Source organism: Centroberyx affinis, unplaced genomic scaffold (assembly GCF_046629955.1).
Source record: "Centroberyx affinis isolate AG114_WGS23_722 - 3 ecotype Tasmania unplaced genomic scaffold, CSIRO-AGI_Caff_v1 ptg000807l_1, whole genome shotgun sequence".
In the NCBI taxonomy this organism is placed as follows: Eukaryota; Metazoa; Chordata; class Actinopteri; order Beryciformes; family Berycidae; genus Centroberyx; species Centroberyx affinis.
Window position 1 is genome coordinate 385,432 of NW_027279410.1, and position 18,206 is coordinate 403,637.

General features: G+C 43.7%; 1 protein-coding gene across 1 annotated transcript in view; it reads right to left on the reverse strand.

Moving 5' to 3' along the window:
- grik4 (glutamate receptor, ionotropic, kainate 4) overlaps window positions 1–18,206 on the reverse strand; it is a gene marked incomplete at its 5' end in the record, with an annotated part of 106,900 nt that overhangs the window by 78,288 nt on the left and 10,406 nt on the right. Inside the window, 1 exon segment of the mRNA XM_071520537.1 lies at window positions 6,840–7,005. Coding sequence (XP_071376638.1) covers window positions 6,840–7,005 — 166 coding nt within the window.

Below are 18,206 nucleotides of genomic sequence, written 5' to 3' on the forward strand. Positions count from 1 at the left end.
TGACATGTTAAAATATAAAGAAGGCCTCAAATGGTTTGTAGACAGGTGCCACTATTCTTGGATTAACTATGGCCCATCATCGCAAACGGACACTGTGATTTTGCTCCACAAACAAAAAGTTTGTTTTTCTGCCACATTTGCCAATAATTAATTCATCAAGCCTTCTCTGTGCGGAACAGTTGAACTGGTTACCTTTAATTACAGTTATTGTAAAACCATTAAACACTAAGGGATGTTTCAGCAATTTCTCTTGTATTCTATCCCACGATAATAGACCATTTGACTCCAGTGAGGTAAGTGGGATTTGCCCTAATTAAAGTATAGCTGACTTAATCAAAATGGTCCCAGCAGCACTTAACCAGTCACTTTACATCCATATATTACCAGACCCTCAGAGGTTATTGGGATAATTTTCCATATAGGAGTTTAAACTCATTGGCTACATGTCAGGGTGTCAGTTACAATGGCTTCACCTTGGGAACTTGGCAAAACTCATAACACTCATAAAACATTCCTTGATATAGGTTGAGGAGAGTCATATGAGAAGGACATGCTGTAACTTTGTGGGGGAAGGACTTAAAGGATAAGGCTGGTGTTTTTTAATGCATTGCTTACCGTCAACAAATCCTATAAAAATAACAAAATCAACAATGCGTACTCCCGTTACTTTCTGACGTCCCACGTTCCGTTTTTAGCCATCAACCTGGAAGTGATTGGCTCCAATTGTAAGCTAAAACCTTTAAATACAGCTCACAAAGACATAGTTTCAATTTTAAAAATCGCTAACTGTTACCACGAAAAATCAGGCTGTTGTAGTTATTACCAAATCAAATTCAAATGGGAACAAATTCTTCATTACGCCGGGGACTATTTTCGGTGCTACGGAACTACTTTCCTGAGATCGCAAAACATGTTTACAGCCAGCTTATTAAGTTGTTTGAGGAAAAAGTCGTCTGGCACGGTACATCATGAAGATGAATACAGTTCTATGGCTGCTGGGACATGGCTTCATTGGGCACCGGCTACATGGACAAGACTTGTTGGCAAAACAAATTCATTGCTGATTTTGTTATTTTCATAGGATTTGTTGACGGTAAGCAATGCATTAAAAAACATCAGCCTTATCCTTTAAATTAACTGAGCCTCCATCTGCTATTTCTATAATAAGGTAATAATGAAATGGCATAGCAGAATGTGGATTCAACTGAGATCATGTGTTTTTTTACCATGGTGACAGCAGAGTTCTTCATCTATCACATGAGGGACCATTTTGGTATAGCAATTATACCTTATCTAGTTGACTTATTTGATCTACACAGCACATAGTAATCCGAGCTATACAGTATCGCCCCAGTCAGTGTTATCATGTCTAATAGCTTCTGCAATTATCTGTCAGTGTTTCTGCTCGTCTGTCGGTCTGTCTGTCTCTACAGCAGCTGTGTGTCTGTCTGCCTGTAGCTGGCTATCTGTTTCTGTGCACTCATGAAGCATCACTCCTGGCTTCCGCTTGCTCGCCTGCCTGTGTCTAGAACCTGTCACATCGGCTTCCTCCGTAGTAATGCAGAATAACTTTGATGAGCTTGAAATAGCTTCAAATAAATCGTCCTCCTTCTCTCCCTCCTGCATCCAATCTCTATGGCTTCTTGCAGGGCATCAAATACAATTTCACGTCCACAACATTAGAACATTAGACAATACGCCATACTATACAGCTGGCTTCCAAACACACGTATGTGGACACACACACACACATACACACACAAACGCACACAAATAGAATGATAGAATGATGCACAGAAGAAAGCTCATATTCTGTTTAGTGTTCTGCCTGAACAGGATTCAAAGGGGAGTTTGAATCTTTTTTTCACTGGGGCGCTTTACAGCAGCCATGTTGCTCTCTGTTGTTTGCTCTGTCTCTCTGTTGTTTGCTCTGTTGAACCAGTTTCAATCAAAAGAACAACATGCTGCTGAATGAAGAATTCACTGTTCTTTAGTTAGACTTGCATGGGTCCCTTTACAAAGAAAAGGAGTGAAGTTTTACGGGAATGTGTGCATGTGTGCATGGTCCTGTGAAGTATGAGTCTCTTTTTCCATAGGATTTGAGGCGGCTTGTGTGTGTGTGTGTGTGTGTGTGTGTGTGTGTGTGCTAGTGAGAGTGCACTCCCTCATTGGCATGGACCACACATGGCTCTGGCTCTCTCTCAGGCACACAGCACAGATAAAGGTAGAGGCTGACATTCAAGCTGGGCAACCACTCATTTACCTTTCACATACTGTCACCAGGGGATGCCTGCAAAGTTTCACACACACACACACACACACACACACACACACACACACACACACACACACATATATTCTGCAGTATCTTGCACTCACCTAGTCCCTTTGCATAGTAAGCAAATACTGCCACCACACAGTGTGTCGCTGGTTGCAAAAAAAACCTATAACATTTAAAACGTCTAAACACACTATGTTGCATAACATTTGAATATTAATTCCCTGACAAAAGTAGGGGAATAAAACTTTAGGTCACAGACACAGCTTTTAACACAGTTTTTAAGTACAGACCCAAAGCCTTGATGACAGCCATACATCATGCAGACTCATCGTTTGGCTTTGAGCAGCGGGTTAGGCCTAGTTATGACTTCCCCTCTTTCAAATTCATTCTTTACAAGTGATGAAGACAGGACCACATGTCAAGACACTCCCTTTCCCACTGACTCACGCAAATAACCATAAAAGTGTAAACATCAATACTGACTACAATATGTAAACAGACTGATGGCACTTTTGCCTTTTCACACTGCGATGGTGCTGATCTGATCTGCTCCCGCTGATCACTCCCATTCTGTTTTTGCAAACAGCATTCGTATTCATTGTTCACACTGCACACGGGGAACTGCAAATGGCTGACCCCCCTGGTGACATTCATTTGTATGCGCTTCTCAGTTTGTGTGTAATATCGTGGAGTGGATGCGCTAAATTGCAAAAAATTTCCAAGGTAGATGCCTTGAGAATATGGTAACAAGGCAAAGACAGCAGAGTTCAGGTCAGACTATTTCGTGTGGAAAAACCCCTCTTAAGGCTCTTTGACAGAGGATGCTTTCATTTTAAGTCTGTTGATGCGTCTATTGATGGAAAACTCCATATTTCATTGAACCATATGAGAAAAGAGCCTGAATCCTGACTCCTTTATTCTCATTGACAGAGAAAAGACCTAAAGGCTTTGTATTCTACTACAGATACGGTACGTGCATGTGCAGCACACATGCACGTACACAAACTACAAACACTTTCCACAAACACTCCGCAAATCAAAATCTCATTATGCTGGTTATCATATCAAACTAATTTCTCCAAACAGCAGGTAGGAGAGTTTAAAGCCAACCAACTGGCTTCCATCCATTTCGTAAAAACCTTTTTAGAAAACAAAATACTGTAAACATGTACAACTACTACCACCACCAACACCACTGCCACCATCATCACCATGACTACCAACATCACTGCCATCAACACCAGGATGATTAGCGCCACCAACATAACCGCTATCATCATCATCATTATCATCATCATCATCATCCCCTGCTATTACTCTCATACCTTCATTCTCACCCTTTTGTACAGTTTCCTTCTCACTTTGTATTCTGAAGACATTCCCAGAGCCACTGAAGCATCTCTTTCACTTGATCAACTTTGATTACAGGTTACTGATGGCATTTCCAGGCGGCGTGTGTATCATTGAGCAAGTACACAGCTATGGAGCCGGGAGACAGGAGCATACCCGAGATGAGGGATTGTATTTTAGGAGGAAGGCATGCAATTATTAGAGTAAAGGAATTTACATAGGGTAAGTTGTATAATTTGAGCAGGTCATGGTGAAACCTGATACAAAAAGTAGTGGACGTTTTTTTTACTTTTTCCTGCAGGTGCACTGGAACAATGCAGCGAGCTAAAATGCCAAACTTTGCTCTCCAACTGTGCTTATCAAGTGTGAAAAAAATGCTCTGCAAGCATTTGAGGTCTTGTATTTTGTTGAACTAGGAAGCCCCCTACCTGCACTGCGGCTCCAGTTAAATTTCCAAGCTTATTGGATGTTCTCTTTCAGCTTCCTGACAGCTGCACCAATCACCTCACTAATGAAAGTGCCCCCCTCTAGTACTATTACAGGACCTCTGAGTTCGGGAACAGTATGTATGCGTACAGTATGAGCATGGTATTGTGTGTGTGTGTGTGTGTGTATGTGTGTGTGTGCATGCGACTGAGCTTTGTGCGTGCATTTGTACGCGTGTGCACTTTCATTTAGCAAACACCGCAGCCACACACCTTGTGGGGCCCCGCAGCAGGTGTAAAAACCCAACTGCTCAGACAGTATTCTGGTTATACAGCGAGAGTTACAGTGCTGCTGCTACTGCTGCTGCACAGTACCATCGATAGTGGAGGTTATAGCTAGATTAATGTCCGTCCTGGTATGCACCATGCCTTTGGGCACAGCTCCACCTCCACTCCTGCCTCCTCAGCCATGGCTGGAAAATATTCATGAATCGGCCACGCTCTATTAGGCTGTCACCGCCCTGGGTGATTAATGAGGCCAGCACATGCGGATGAGCCACCGACAGCAGGCCGCCAACCGGCCAGCTGACTGTGAGCTGACAGGGAGGTGTGGGGAGCTGGAGCTAACGGCGAGCTGGTTTCAGCTGATGCTACTACTTTTACACACGCACGCATGCGCACACACACACATACACACACACACACACGTACACTCAAAGACACGCACACACACACACATACACAGACGTAAACACACGCACAGAGAACCAGGCATGATGCCATTAGCTACATTTTCTAGTAGGGGAAGCCATGAACGAGGGTCACATGGGGGTGGGGGGGCAATCACTATGGCCATGTCATTTCCTGGACTGTCTCCCTCCTGTTGCCAATGTATAATTCCAGCATCATTACCCCCCTTCCCCCTGCCCCACCTGCATCACTCCATCCCCACCTCTGCTGAGTAGTATCCTCCTCCAAGCATTCACATATCTTATTAGCTCTCTCCTCTCTCCTCTCCTAATGCTCCTTCCTCTCTTCTACCTGTATCTACCTCTCGTCTCCCTTCATTTAATTTATTTTAATTTCATTTCATTTCCTTTCCAATCCTCTCTCAGGCTGACACAGAGTAACCCCCCAACCCCACCCACACAACCCACCCCACACAACCCACCCCACACACACACACACACACACACACACACACTCACACACACACACACACACACACACACACACACACAACCAGGGGGAAGAAGAAAAGTAATATCGAAATGAGGTTCTTTTCTCTAAACTCACCAATATTAAAGTAAGAGGATGCCTAAAATTTTCACTTGTTATCATGTTCTATGTTCTTGCCAATGCCGTATTAATCAAGTCTCTGTGGAATAAATGGCGCAGAAATGTGTGAGTCTTCACTTGGGAGAATGATTGACAGGTACAGGTTCACCTGGGAGGAAAAAAAAAAGCTAATGATGTATTTTTGACCCCTGCAGTTGTGATGGGCTACAAAGTTGGGTTGGGTTGAGTCATTAGTGGGTGTATTTTCTCTTATTAGGTTTCCTCTGATCTATTTATTCTCCCCGGAAATGTTTTCTATTCTCCAGTTTTCTGCACAACAACCAAAATGACACATTGTCACATTTTGAGCAAAAGGTATAACAGTGGAACCACATTGGTATAATAGTGGTTTTTAAAATGGCATTGTTTTAACTGAATTACATGGCTCTGGAACACACACTATGTTTTAGTCTAATTCAGATGGCACAAAGCTGAACATGAGACAAGCTGCTAAATCTTCATCTGGTGTTACAGGTTTTGAGTTAAAGGGGACTCAGGAAAAGTAAAGAGCAAAGGACTGTCAAAGAGGAAGTTGAAAGGCAGAAGAACAGAGAATTGAGAAAGGCGGGGTGGGGCAGATCGGAGTCGCTCATTGCCATGACAGTGGGCTGATATCTCATACCTATTTCTTCTTCAAAGCTCTACACTGATTAGGAGAAAGGTTAGCTGGTGCCACTCAGGGTCACTGTGACTTTGTCCAGGGACTTGTAATTACTGCGCACCAGACTACGAGAGGGTGGGAACAAGCCATGATTTAATCTTCCTCCCCATTTTGCAGAAAACTTCTCACAAAGGGATTTTTACTGTCATTCATGTATCAGTTTAGGATCTAACTAGCACCTTTGACAAGGAGGCAATTATAGATCACTGGTGGATCCACCTGCAAACTCCGTCCTTGTTCTTTCTTGTCTTCCTTAAGGTCAGACATGACATTATCATCAGCAGGTGGTGTTTGAAGATGAGTGTTCGCGGTGCCACACAAGGACTTCACAGTGGGATTGAAGATTGAAGCTGCATTATAATTGATGGGGGAGAGTAAGGTGCCACGTTGTTACTTTATTTCGTTTAAGGATGATGATGATATTGAAACAGATGGAGAAAGGATTCCACAATAGATGTATTTTATTTTGGGATTCCCATATCGAGCATGCTGCTGTGTGGGAGTTCCAACTGTGGAGTGCAGCAGCTGCTTCAAACGGGTGTGTGTCACAGGGTGAGATGTTGATAAGCAGTGCATCTGTTGTCAGAACACTGTCTGTGCGTGTGTGTGTATGTGAAAGCTTATGTGTGCTAGTATGTGTCAAAGCATAATAGACATTTAACCACAATATGTTTACACTTTGTCTGCAGAAGGCAGAATGCGATCATGATTTTCTTTGAGCGTTCAGGCCCCCTTGTGTGTATGATTTTGCATTCAGTCATGAGTGTGTGAATGCCGTACTCACAGTCAGCCTGTGCGCAGATGAGGCAGGCGGTGGTGCTATTAAAGAAGGTGAGAAGGCCGGCCACGGCCAGGCTGATGTCGGTGTTGGTGGGCCTCATGTCCAGAGTGGTGAACCGGGGGAACTGAACCTTGAGAATATCCTCTGGAGCCACTTTCACATAGGGCACCTACACAGACAGAGAGCAGGCAGGGGGAATTTAGTGAAACAAAGCTTTGTCATGATGTCAAGCTATCTATCAGTTATATTTTATTCTATTGGCTGTTAGTTATTGGATTTTTTTTTTTACAGTATACTGTATATTGTATGTTTGAAATGCAATACATTTCAGGAGACAGGACAACAGTAAAATAGATAAAAACAAGAGAAAATGTGTGGGTGAACTACAGAATAAAAATGGTACAATGCAGACAGGCAAAAGAAAGAGTTGCTCTGAGGAAATCAGTTTACTGTGATTCTTATGATAAATTACAAGCAAGGATAACCCAGGGGTCTGCGGTAACGCACATATTCAGAATACACATTCAGAATACATCTCTTTAAGTAACTAAGGAAGCACTGAAGCTCCTAAGTATGGATTTGAAAACTGTTTTTGTTCCACCCCCATGAACAGGCCCTTGTTGTTATTGTTGTTGTTGTTGATTTCTTCAGCATAATTTCCCCCTAACCCACTGCTATAGAACATTTGTTTACACTACTTACTACTTGAGCAATTAAAATACTGTGTTTCAGGAGACACACTCATAAACACACAAACACACACACTGTTCATTATATCTTCATCAGGATAATTAGACATATCTCAGATTCAAATCAATAATTTAAAGAACTCCCTTATCAAACACACACTCACTAAATTAACAATAAACTTCAAGCTAGATCAAATACAGAATGTTTTAACTATTAATTGGGGGAAAATTTGGATCGGAAAAATCAAGCACAAACAAAAAATATGTCTTCAGGCACTCAGGTTTATGCCAGTGGAATAAGCAGGGCAAAGATGAGTCACACGAAGTAAGAAAAGATACCGAGCCAAGAAAGAATCAATAAATACACAGTTCTTCCATCCCAGCCTTATTGTGAGGCATACCATCTTCAGTGAGAATGATTGTTGTGTTTCACAGCTTTGATTTGCTGTAGCTGTAGAAATATCCATGTATTTCTCAGCTTCCCTAATGATTCTATCATACCACCTCCGCTGTGCTAACAGACCAGGTTTAACACTGGCACAGCTCCACAGTCAGATTTAAGTACGCTGCAGCGAGCCTTGCAGCCTTCAACTTCCCTGGGCCCTGGACACAGCAACATATCCAAACCGCAAACCAGCGCTATCTACAAACTTGCTGAACTTCAGGAAAAATCACAAATTACATTCCACCCCGATTCAAGCACATCCCCCCCTCTATTTCCTCCAGAGACAATGAAATCCATCTCTGTTTCAATCCTCCGTCTGATGGCGTGAGCAAGGCGGAAGCAGCCGGGGCTCACAGTTGAGGAGGCCTCGGGGAGCGGGAGGGGGGTTAGTGCGAGAGAAAGCGAATGAGCGCAGCAGGTGTCCGGCCGGTCAGTCGGCGAGGCCTCGTGGTTCAGTGCAGTGGGGCTTGAAGGGGATGGAGGAGGACAAGGTGCAGCTGAGAGGAGGGAGAGAGAAGAGAGCCTCTTCATCATGGCAGATTGCCTGTCTGTGTGGCTCCCAGCTCCCGTGCGTTGCCTTCCCCCTTGTCCCCATATCCCCTCGATTGGTTTTCCATCCCTGCCCATTGGGGTGTAATGGAGTCCCTGGGTATCTGGATGGATGGAGGTGCAGCCACTACTGACAGCCCCTGCTGGGACGCCATTCTTTCCTCTCTAGGAGCCCTAAAACCTGGGTAATAGCCATGCGCCACACGGGGGAAATTTGGCCCTCTCCTTGATCTTCCCTGTATTTCTGCTATTTCTCAACTAGCTCTTTCTCACCGTTATTCCTTCCTCTACTGTTTCCCTGTGCACCCCAGATTATTTGCTCTTTTTTTTCCTTGTATCTCTCCCTCTCTCCGCTCTGCCCCTTCTCCATCTCTCCTTTCCTTTCCTTCTTTTTCAGCGCCGCAGACTGTTGCCACCCCGACCCCTTTCGCTTAGAAACCCGACACGCTTCGATAGGCTGTATCTGAGGCAGCAGGGGGGTTGGAAAGCAGCTCACACAAACACACGCATACTTACAAGAATGTGCGCACACACTCACACACACACATACACACAGAGATACACATAGATACACACACTCTTTCCTTCTCCATCCTATCGGACCATATTGTTTCAAGATATGTTGGCTTCACAAGGGAATTACTTGGCTCCTGAATCATCATCAAATTCCACAGCAAGAGGCCTTGACTCCCGCTGAGCAGAACAAAATGGAAACCCTGATCATTTTTAGTTTATCGGCAACCTTTCATCTACAAAGTCGCGCTATTTTTTCTAGTGAAAATGCATTCAATCTGCAGTAAATTTTTCACAGTGTCAGTGTATTCAACAGGAGACCTTTCCATTTAGTTTCACAATCACAAGAGAGGTGTAGGCCCGCAGGCTAAACATGGCTTACAGCAAGGTCTGCCAAAAAGAGATTTGATCTATGTATCTTGCCCAAGCACATTTTCTCCTGGTTGGAGCAATATGATTAATTGGTCATTAAACAGTGGGAGTTGCTAAACTCTCGGCATCACATGCCACAGATGTGCGTCATCAAAAAAACAGAGTCAAGATTGACTGAATGAAAACAGTGGCACTCTAATTTGAAGAAAATCAATCCGCTCATTACTAACAGCAAGTTGTCAGCCGCATTAAAGTAGCTTCCCAGACTTTTTCGCTTAAAAGTGTCTGCTCAGGGCCAGGGCACTAGTGGTGTGGGATTGGAGCTAATTACATCTGAAAATAGTGAGAGAAGAAGATCCAAGGCTAACAACGGAGCCCAAGGTAACCGCTCTGTTTTTAACGATCTGGCACCTTCACTGTAAACAGAACTAAATACCATGGTGACTGCTGTGGAGAAAGGCAGGCTCGTCTCTGAGGGCGCTTGTGTCAAAAGGATGCTCTGTCTCGGGGAGTGGAAGCACAGGTGAGGAAGGGGAAACAGAGTGTGATGAAAGAGAGAGAGAGAGCGAGTGAGAGAATGGAGAGAGAAAGTGACAGAGGGACTGACAGCAGAAGAGAGCAATGAAGCAAGCGACAGAGAAAGGCTGAAACAGGGAAACTGTGTAAAAGAAAGAAAAACATACACACAAAATATAATGGACATAAACAGAGAGTGAGGAATGGGGATGGGTTTGCAATCAGCACTCATTAAATGGTGTCATTGAATTTAGCTCTGTAAAATTTGATTCTGTTGTCACAGGATATCTGTCTCATGTTCTCCCTTTATTGCTGGTTTCATTTCACAAGACATACAGCTTCAAGGGATTAAATAACAGCATTAGCATTTAGTATTGTTACGGTTTAGTCACAATTGGCTACAAGTACATTTCAAGTTAAAATTGAACGTTGTCGATCTGATATATTACTTAGAACATTAGGACGTATTAGAAAATGTAGTCCTCATGCTGTATTCAGTATATAATGGTGGGCCAAAAGATGTCCTGTGCATCACAAAGAAACTGAAAGTCTGCTTGTTTTTTGTTTTTTTCCCAGGGTGTGTGGATGTGTGTTTTTGTAGGTGGTAGATGGATGAGTGTGTGTGCATATGAGTGTGTGTGCTTTCTTGCAGTGTGACAGAAAGGCTGTCAGGTCTGCAGACAGAGGTTTGACAGGCGTTTAATGAGGAAGCTCTCACAGGCCACAGGATTTGCACAAGTAACACACACACACACACGTACACTCACACACACACAGTGAGCAGGGGGGAAGGAGGCACCTCTGTTTGGCAGCAAAAACACCTCAACTCAATTACAATGTACTCACAATATACTTGCGTTAATTACACTGAGACTGAACTCTGATCTGCTCAGATTAGTTATTATAACAAAGAATAAAATGAACCCACACATTCCCAATCTGCCAAGCCAGAGGTATGCTGTTGGCTGCTTGTCAAAGACAGCCAGAGGTTTTCCGTTTCTTTGTACAAGGCTTTCCAATAACCTTACGATAACCCCTATTCAATGGGAGATTTGAGGGTATATTCAAGAAGGGAAGTTTCAAATTTGACCCGACATTAGTGAGGGGAGCTTTGCTCCGAGCTGGAGTGAAGGTGAGAGCTAATTTCCCTTCCGTCCAGTCCAACAAGCTCTGGGTTGCCTCGGCTGTTGAGCTGACAAGTGGCCAAGTCAATCCGATACCTGTCCGCTGTGAACCCAACAGGAGCCCGCTGGGAGGGGGTCCCACCGAGGGGAGGTGAAGAGGAGGTGGATGTGCAGATCTGCTGCCATATGGAAAGCCGAGCCATAATGAGCGACTACATCTGTTGGCTTGGCCTCAGAGGGCTGGGGGAACAAAACTCTGCTTAATAAAATATCACCGGACTTTTATGGGTCTTGGAACGTGTCAGCCATGGCTGATGTTGGGCCATTTGTTTGAGGAAAGTTAGCATTAGTGTAGTGATGTTTGAAGTGACTCGTCCACATTTACACACGTTGACCTGGCTATCAATTAGCATACAACACATGCTTGGCAGAGAGACTGAACTGCCCTTGAAATATTTAGCGCTGTAGCCAGGTGGACAGCAGCCACTCGGATCCGGTGAGCTGAATACGAAGGTTAGCTGCAGCCAGTAGGAGAACAGTTCATTTGCCTTCAGAAAGTGGACATAGCTAATCAGTTTAGAGATCATTGTAGAAAACTAACCAATAGAATAGAGAAAGAGAGTATGAGGCCTGGCTGCAGCTAACCTATCGCGTGCCAGAGAATTAATGTTGGCCACTGAGCATTGGAGAACAGATGCTGTTAGAGACATAGTCCATCAGTCAGCAAGTGTGATGCCAAGGCGGGAGTGCCAGAGTGGAGTTGGCATGGGCGGTGGTGCGGGGTGGCAGGGGATGGAGGAGGGCAGGTGGTGGTCTATTATGTCTACCTGATCCCCTTTGGAACCGAAAGCTTCCAGGGGGATTTGGGAGGCCAGCTGTTGGCATTCAGAAAATGGAGGAATTCTGGTGGAAGAGGAGGGGAAGAGATGACACACAGCAGATAGGAAAGCTTGAGCTCATTCAACAGCTCCAGCACCACCTACCACCAATCTCCATCCCTGACACCAGCTCATGCCCCTGTCTCATCCCTTGCAGTCCTATCTCTATTTGTGGTGGTAATGAGCTTGCATCGGGTCCCTGCGGTCAAAACAGAAACAGACCAGTGATAAAGATGAAGTGGGTAGTGGATCCCACGGTGCCTTTTAGGAGAGTGGAACATTGACCACCAGATCCCTATCTCATTGATCAGCCAGTTCAGAGAGAAAAAACGCTCCTTTCCCTAAAAGAAGCCTGTTCTTCACTCTACAGCCTCATTTCAGAGCAAATGTCTTTGCAAAACAAAATGAGATACTTTTAAACTCCCGGCAGACTGTTGGCTACAAGCCCTGTGGGTATACTACTGTAAATGGTAGGGATAAAACTGGAAATGATCTGATTTGGCGATTTGTCTCACGCCACCTACCTGACTGAATGATGTAACACACGGCAACATTAATAGATCTATGGTTTTACATGGCCAGTGCAAATCAATCTGTGTTTGTCAGACATAAAATATATGTTGGTACTTGGTAGCATATTTTCTATTAAGATAAACACAACACAAGAGTTGTTTTCCAAACATGGATTGCCGCATCCTGCCATGACAAAATGTTCTGTGGGGAGCTTTGATTGGAGAAGTTGGTTTTTAATCTAACAGAGGGCTTAATCTACTTCTGGGAACCCAGCCAAATGGTTAATTTATACCACACAAACAAAGCAAAGCTCAACTTTACACAACACAAATGGCAAACAGTTGGCCAACAAATCTTCAAAAACCTTGCCTTCAAGCAGAGTGCAGAAACAATGAAGAGTCAAAAGACTTGAATGTTCTTGACGAGGTTCAGCTCACAGAGGGAAATTTGCTGCGCATTAATTCAATGAGAAACTTGTGTGAAGCTGAGCAATATCAGCTTGCTTGTCTCCTTTCGCGCAAAACAAAACGCTGTCACTTGACACTGATGACTGAAATGAAACAAATGCAACAATGGAATATGGAGTCCCTTTTCATACCCATGATGACAACAATCAACTAAATTGAAATCCGTTTTGTTCGTCGCTCACCTGGGAGACACTCTGTTTCTCTTGCTTTCATCTCAGTGATCAAATCAAGACACTGCTTCCTGATGACAAGAGAGTGGATTTGGATATGCACATGGTGGTTCTGCTGGGAAGGCCTTGACAAGACAGATCAATAGTGTTGTGAGAAAGGGGTCAGCGGAGGTGCAGGCGACAGCTGTGCTCCTCTAATTATGATCAGGCAGAGATAGAAGAAGCACCTGCGTTTTGTTTGCAAGCAGACAGAACAGAGACATCCTGCACGGAGTGACACCCAGCCTCCCGCAGCACTCAAATGCATACAGACATACATAGAGGTAGACATGCGCATGCACACACACACTCACACACACTTACAGAATTGAATTACGCTGTCATTATGTATTATTCATCATTTTAATTTGCTTTTTAACTCAGTATTAATCATTTTATGTGTTACTGACACTGTGCTTAGCTTGCATAACTGACAGGAAGCTCTGACTCAAGGTAGGAACGTAAACACAAGGCCCTACTTAAATTGAAAAAACGCTTTGTAGGCACAGACCAAATCACATTAATGCTACCATGCACTTAAAAATGTGGTTGTTCGGTGCCAGTTTTTAATACCTTATTTCTAATATAATAAAAATGTCACTGGAGAACATTTACATGCATTGCTATTGGCTACATGTTGGACCCACAACCCACTTGAACTAAAAACAACAAACATTGCTTCAGTGCGAATTTCAACTCACAATGATGAATCCACAATGCTAAAAGAAAATAAATGGTTGAAGACAATAATAATATTCAATAATAAACTTCATTTATATAGCACTTATCTAAAAGCAGAGTTTACAAAGTGCTTTACAGGAAGAATAGAAAATTGAGGCTATTTTTCACAACAAAGAACTGCAGCCAAGCAAAATGCAACCAATGGGATGCATTATTGAATCCAGCTAAAATACAACCAGCATTGGCCATGCTATCTTGATCCTAAGAGCTGGTTTTGTATTAACAATGACTGAGCACCTGTTAACTCTGTTAACATAGTAAACATTAGCCACATCTCCTGTAGCCAGACCTTTATCCACCTTTTGCTCTGCATTATCTCAGAGAGAACTAACCAAGGCAACATGATCAATATATCAAGACAAAAACAAAACAAAACAAAAACACAAGCCACGCATCCCCGTCTGCCAACTGTAGTCTAGCCTCCTCCGCTCTCTCCCATGCGAACCCTCTTACCCTGGCAGCTATTGCCGTGATGACACATCCACCCCAGGCAGTGCCAGGGTGATGGGAGACTTCTCCAAATTTACATTTTCTTGGGAAAATATCTGACCTGCATTCATTTGCACTAGCAAATAGGTGGGTTTATTTGGAAAAAAAATAGGGTGAAATGCAAATGTTGAAAAAGTGGTGTTTTCAACTGATACAAAATAGAACAGTCATAGGATGTCTACCGATCTCTAGTATATGAACTCTGTTAGTGAACTCCAGTTTGAGGCAAACAGGAAAGCTCTTAGAAGTCAAAGCAAGGAGGGGGAGCTGTGTAAGGGATGTTGCAGCTCTGTTTGTGAGTGTCAGATGAACACCTGGCATTAAACCTTTTCTTTTCACTCCTGGGTCTAAGGTTTAATTCCTTAATAAAGACTTTTCAATGCACAGGCATATGCCGAGACAGACACACATGTAAACAGTGCATCCCCCTGTGCCATAACAGTGTATCCTGACTCACACAGCAGCTGGATCTCAGCATTCCTCATATCCTCTTTCCTAACCTATTTAAACACTGGAAGAGAAGCTCCACAGTCTATTTCCTTAGACACTCAAGAAATGTATAATGCTGAGTGGGAAAATCAGGGAGAACTCCAAAAAAGGAAAACAAATGTTGTATAAAGACTGTGTAGGAATGTGAATTGCATATAGTTGTGGACTAATATCTGATATTGTATTGCAAATATTTATGAAAAGCTAATTTGCATTACATTTCGCTACATTTTGTCTCCTTTTCTGAATGCAGAATTTGACAGACTACTGAGTTGAGAGCGTGGAAGGAATGCAGAAATCCTATTGAGATTCAACAGACACCTCAGATCTCTTCTCGCTGCTCGAGCACCATCATGAATAAGCAAGCTGCGGCTTTAAACTTCCAATCCGTACAATGCAACACAGTGGCATGGCACCTCCTCTAGCAGGTCATATTGGACCTGGAAAAAAAATGCAGATCAGCTCTGCTTAATCAGCTCTGATTACTGGTTGTGACCAATAATGTGTTACTAGCTGCCAAAACAAGCTTGCTTTTGGCTGAAGAACATGATTTGATTTTTACGTATAGTGGCTTTAAAGCCCAATTACAGTGGAGAGCTGAACCATAAGCTGACCCCCAGACCAGAACAGGACCCACACAGCAGAACTAATACCACTGCGTTCTCAGACACAGGCATGAGACTGATGGAGGGTGATTAGAGAGAGAGAGGGAGAGAGAAAGAGAGAGAATGAGCGAGCAAGAGAGGGAGGGAGAGAGAGAGAGAGAGAGAGAGAGGGAGGGAGAGAGAGAGAGAGAGAGAGAGAGAGAGCCTTGTGAATATACTGTATTGTCTCTCAGGTTCTATTAGCTGAGTTTTCTTAACAATGGTGCCTACATCTTGACCTGGTAATCAGCCACAGCTGCTGAGTGAGAAGGAGTTAGGTTGGAGGGAAACAGGAGGAGGGAGGAGAGGCAGCAGTGGTGGAGGTGAAATGGGAAAGTAAGAGAGAAGAGAGGAGAGAGAGGGAATGAAAGGGGTGAGGAGAAGGACAAGAGAATGAAGAGAGATGAGGTTTGAGGAAGGGCAGTAATAGGACGCCGTCGACGAAGGGGAAAGTCAGAGAGGTGAAAATTGGTATAAAAGGCAGCGTGGTGAAAGGAAAAGTAGAAAATGAGTGAGAAATGGTGGAGCAATGACAAATGCAGGAATCGAGTAAATGAAAGCAGCCAGGAACAGAGGTGTTTTTAATGATGACAGCAGCATGAAAGGCATTCATCGAATCTGTGCTGAGATTCTCCTTGGTTGCCTAGTTTGGCAGCTTGAATTTACAAAAACAAAAATGGATTGTGTAGCATTGTCAACATGGCCAACAAGGATACTGGTGCTTGCCAGGTGTTGTGGAATTATCTGATCTCCTGTTTCTTTTACACTGGCTGGCTTGGCACCGGTACAAATTAGGGGTATCTAACCCAAAGTTTCACTATAATGCAACTGATATTCACAATAATATCAATACTGGGTCAATTGCCCACTTGGCCATTTTTAATTGGGAGATCAAAACTATATTGATTCATCTTCATCTATAGTAGGTAAGTTAAGTAAATTAAGAACATACCAGGAATTCATTACTATTCACTGGTTTGTTTATAATTTGTAGTTAATGTGAATAGTCTATGTCAGCAGGTAATTTGATGACGAACTGGTAAAGTTAGGTATTGTGTGTTAGGTATTGTACTTACCAACTCACCACAATGTGGTGAAGTAAGTCTGAAATTGGTAAGTAAGTCTGAAATGTGGAGTGGGGGTAATGAAATTACCACCATGAGACGCAGCCCCAATGTCGTCAGTTTTCTAAGCCATGAAATTACCAAAAAGTCTGAATAAGTTGCTTTGCTGTTATGTAATGTGTTAGCTGAACCTGGGTGGGGTGGTGGTGGGGGGGCTGGCATTGCTATGACTAACGGTAGTGCAGGTTCTGGCAGGGGGACGGTCTAAAGCGAGCATAGCTACCCAGTAAATGGTCTCTGGCCAGAGAGGATTTGCTGGGTTGGCTGGCTGGCTTATCGTGCCACAAAAAGCAATTCCACACCATGTGTACTGCTGAGCTGCCGGACATGCTGCCCATTTAAATCAGTTTGGACAGCTCTACACACACTGAACACAAACTGTGAACACACACTGAGAACACATACTGTGAATACACAGCAGGATCAGTCACAGTTGTCTATCTGCACATCCTGATGGACAAGTGAATGAACACACACACTCACACACACAATTCAATAGAAAATACACAGTAGGTGAGTTGTTCTTATGAATGCTCCACAATAACCATGCAAATTAAACATTGGACCTGCAAACAAACCTTACCCTCCAAAACCGTGGTGGAAGGTTTTCAAATTTGTTCAATTTCCATTCATGAGCAATCATCTGTGCCTTGGCTTTGTCTGGTGGTCGTGTTCAATAATTGCTCATGCATCCATGTGGAGGAATCCTACTCAATTCATTTACTTGCTAGTAAAGTGATCTCAAGGAAAATGTATGGCTCCAAACTAGTTTGGGATTTAACTCCTCAAACCCTCAAATTCAGCTCTCACAGAGAGTGCAGCAGATACATTTGACTGGGACTGAATGAGCTTCTCAACATAACCTCAACACTGTCTCTTGTGGCGCAGTACAATACTGTACCACGACACAGAGCAGGAGAGAAAGAGGCAGGAAATGAGAGTGAGAGAGAGTGTGAGTGAGAGAGAGAGAGAGGGAGAGAGAATGAGCGAGCAAGAGAGGGAGGGAGAGAGAGAGGGAGAGAGACAGAGGGAGAGAGAGAGAAAGAGAGAGAGAGAGAGAGAGAGAGAGAGAGAGAGAGAGAGAGAGAGAGAGAGAGAGAGAGAGAGAGAGAGAGGCTTTAAAACCCCAAATCATCTAGTATTTGAACATCTGCACATAGATGACATTCCAACTGCAAGCAATTTTCATATTAATTTAATGCATTTTCTGGGCAGATGTGCAGATAACAGTGAATGAGAATTGGGTTTGTGGGTTTGTGTGTGTGTGTGTGTGTGTGTGTCTGTGTAAATATGAAAGCAGAAATCTCTCATTATCGCCTCTCTCCGGGCTTGGGCTTTGCCAGTGACCCCCCCCACCTCAGCGCCCCCCACATACCCGCAAGCTCTTTGTTTGCCCAGCGGACCTCAGGTTCACCCCCAAATCCAACCGAAGCACCACCCCACTGAAATGCAGCAGTGTAATCTCTCTGTTCTCCTGCTACCAGCTGGCTTTGCAAGCCCAAAACACCCCCTGGACGTCAGACGTGACATTAATATTCATGACCACTCCTGACACATGTTTGAATCATGTAGGAATACGTTTCCCCACTTCAGCAGACACAGGGATAT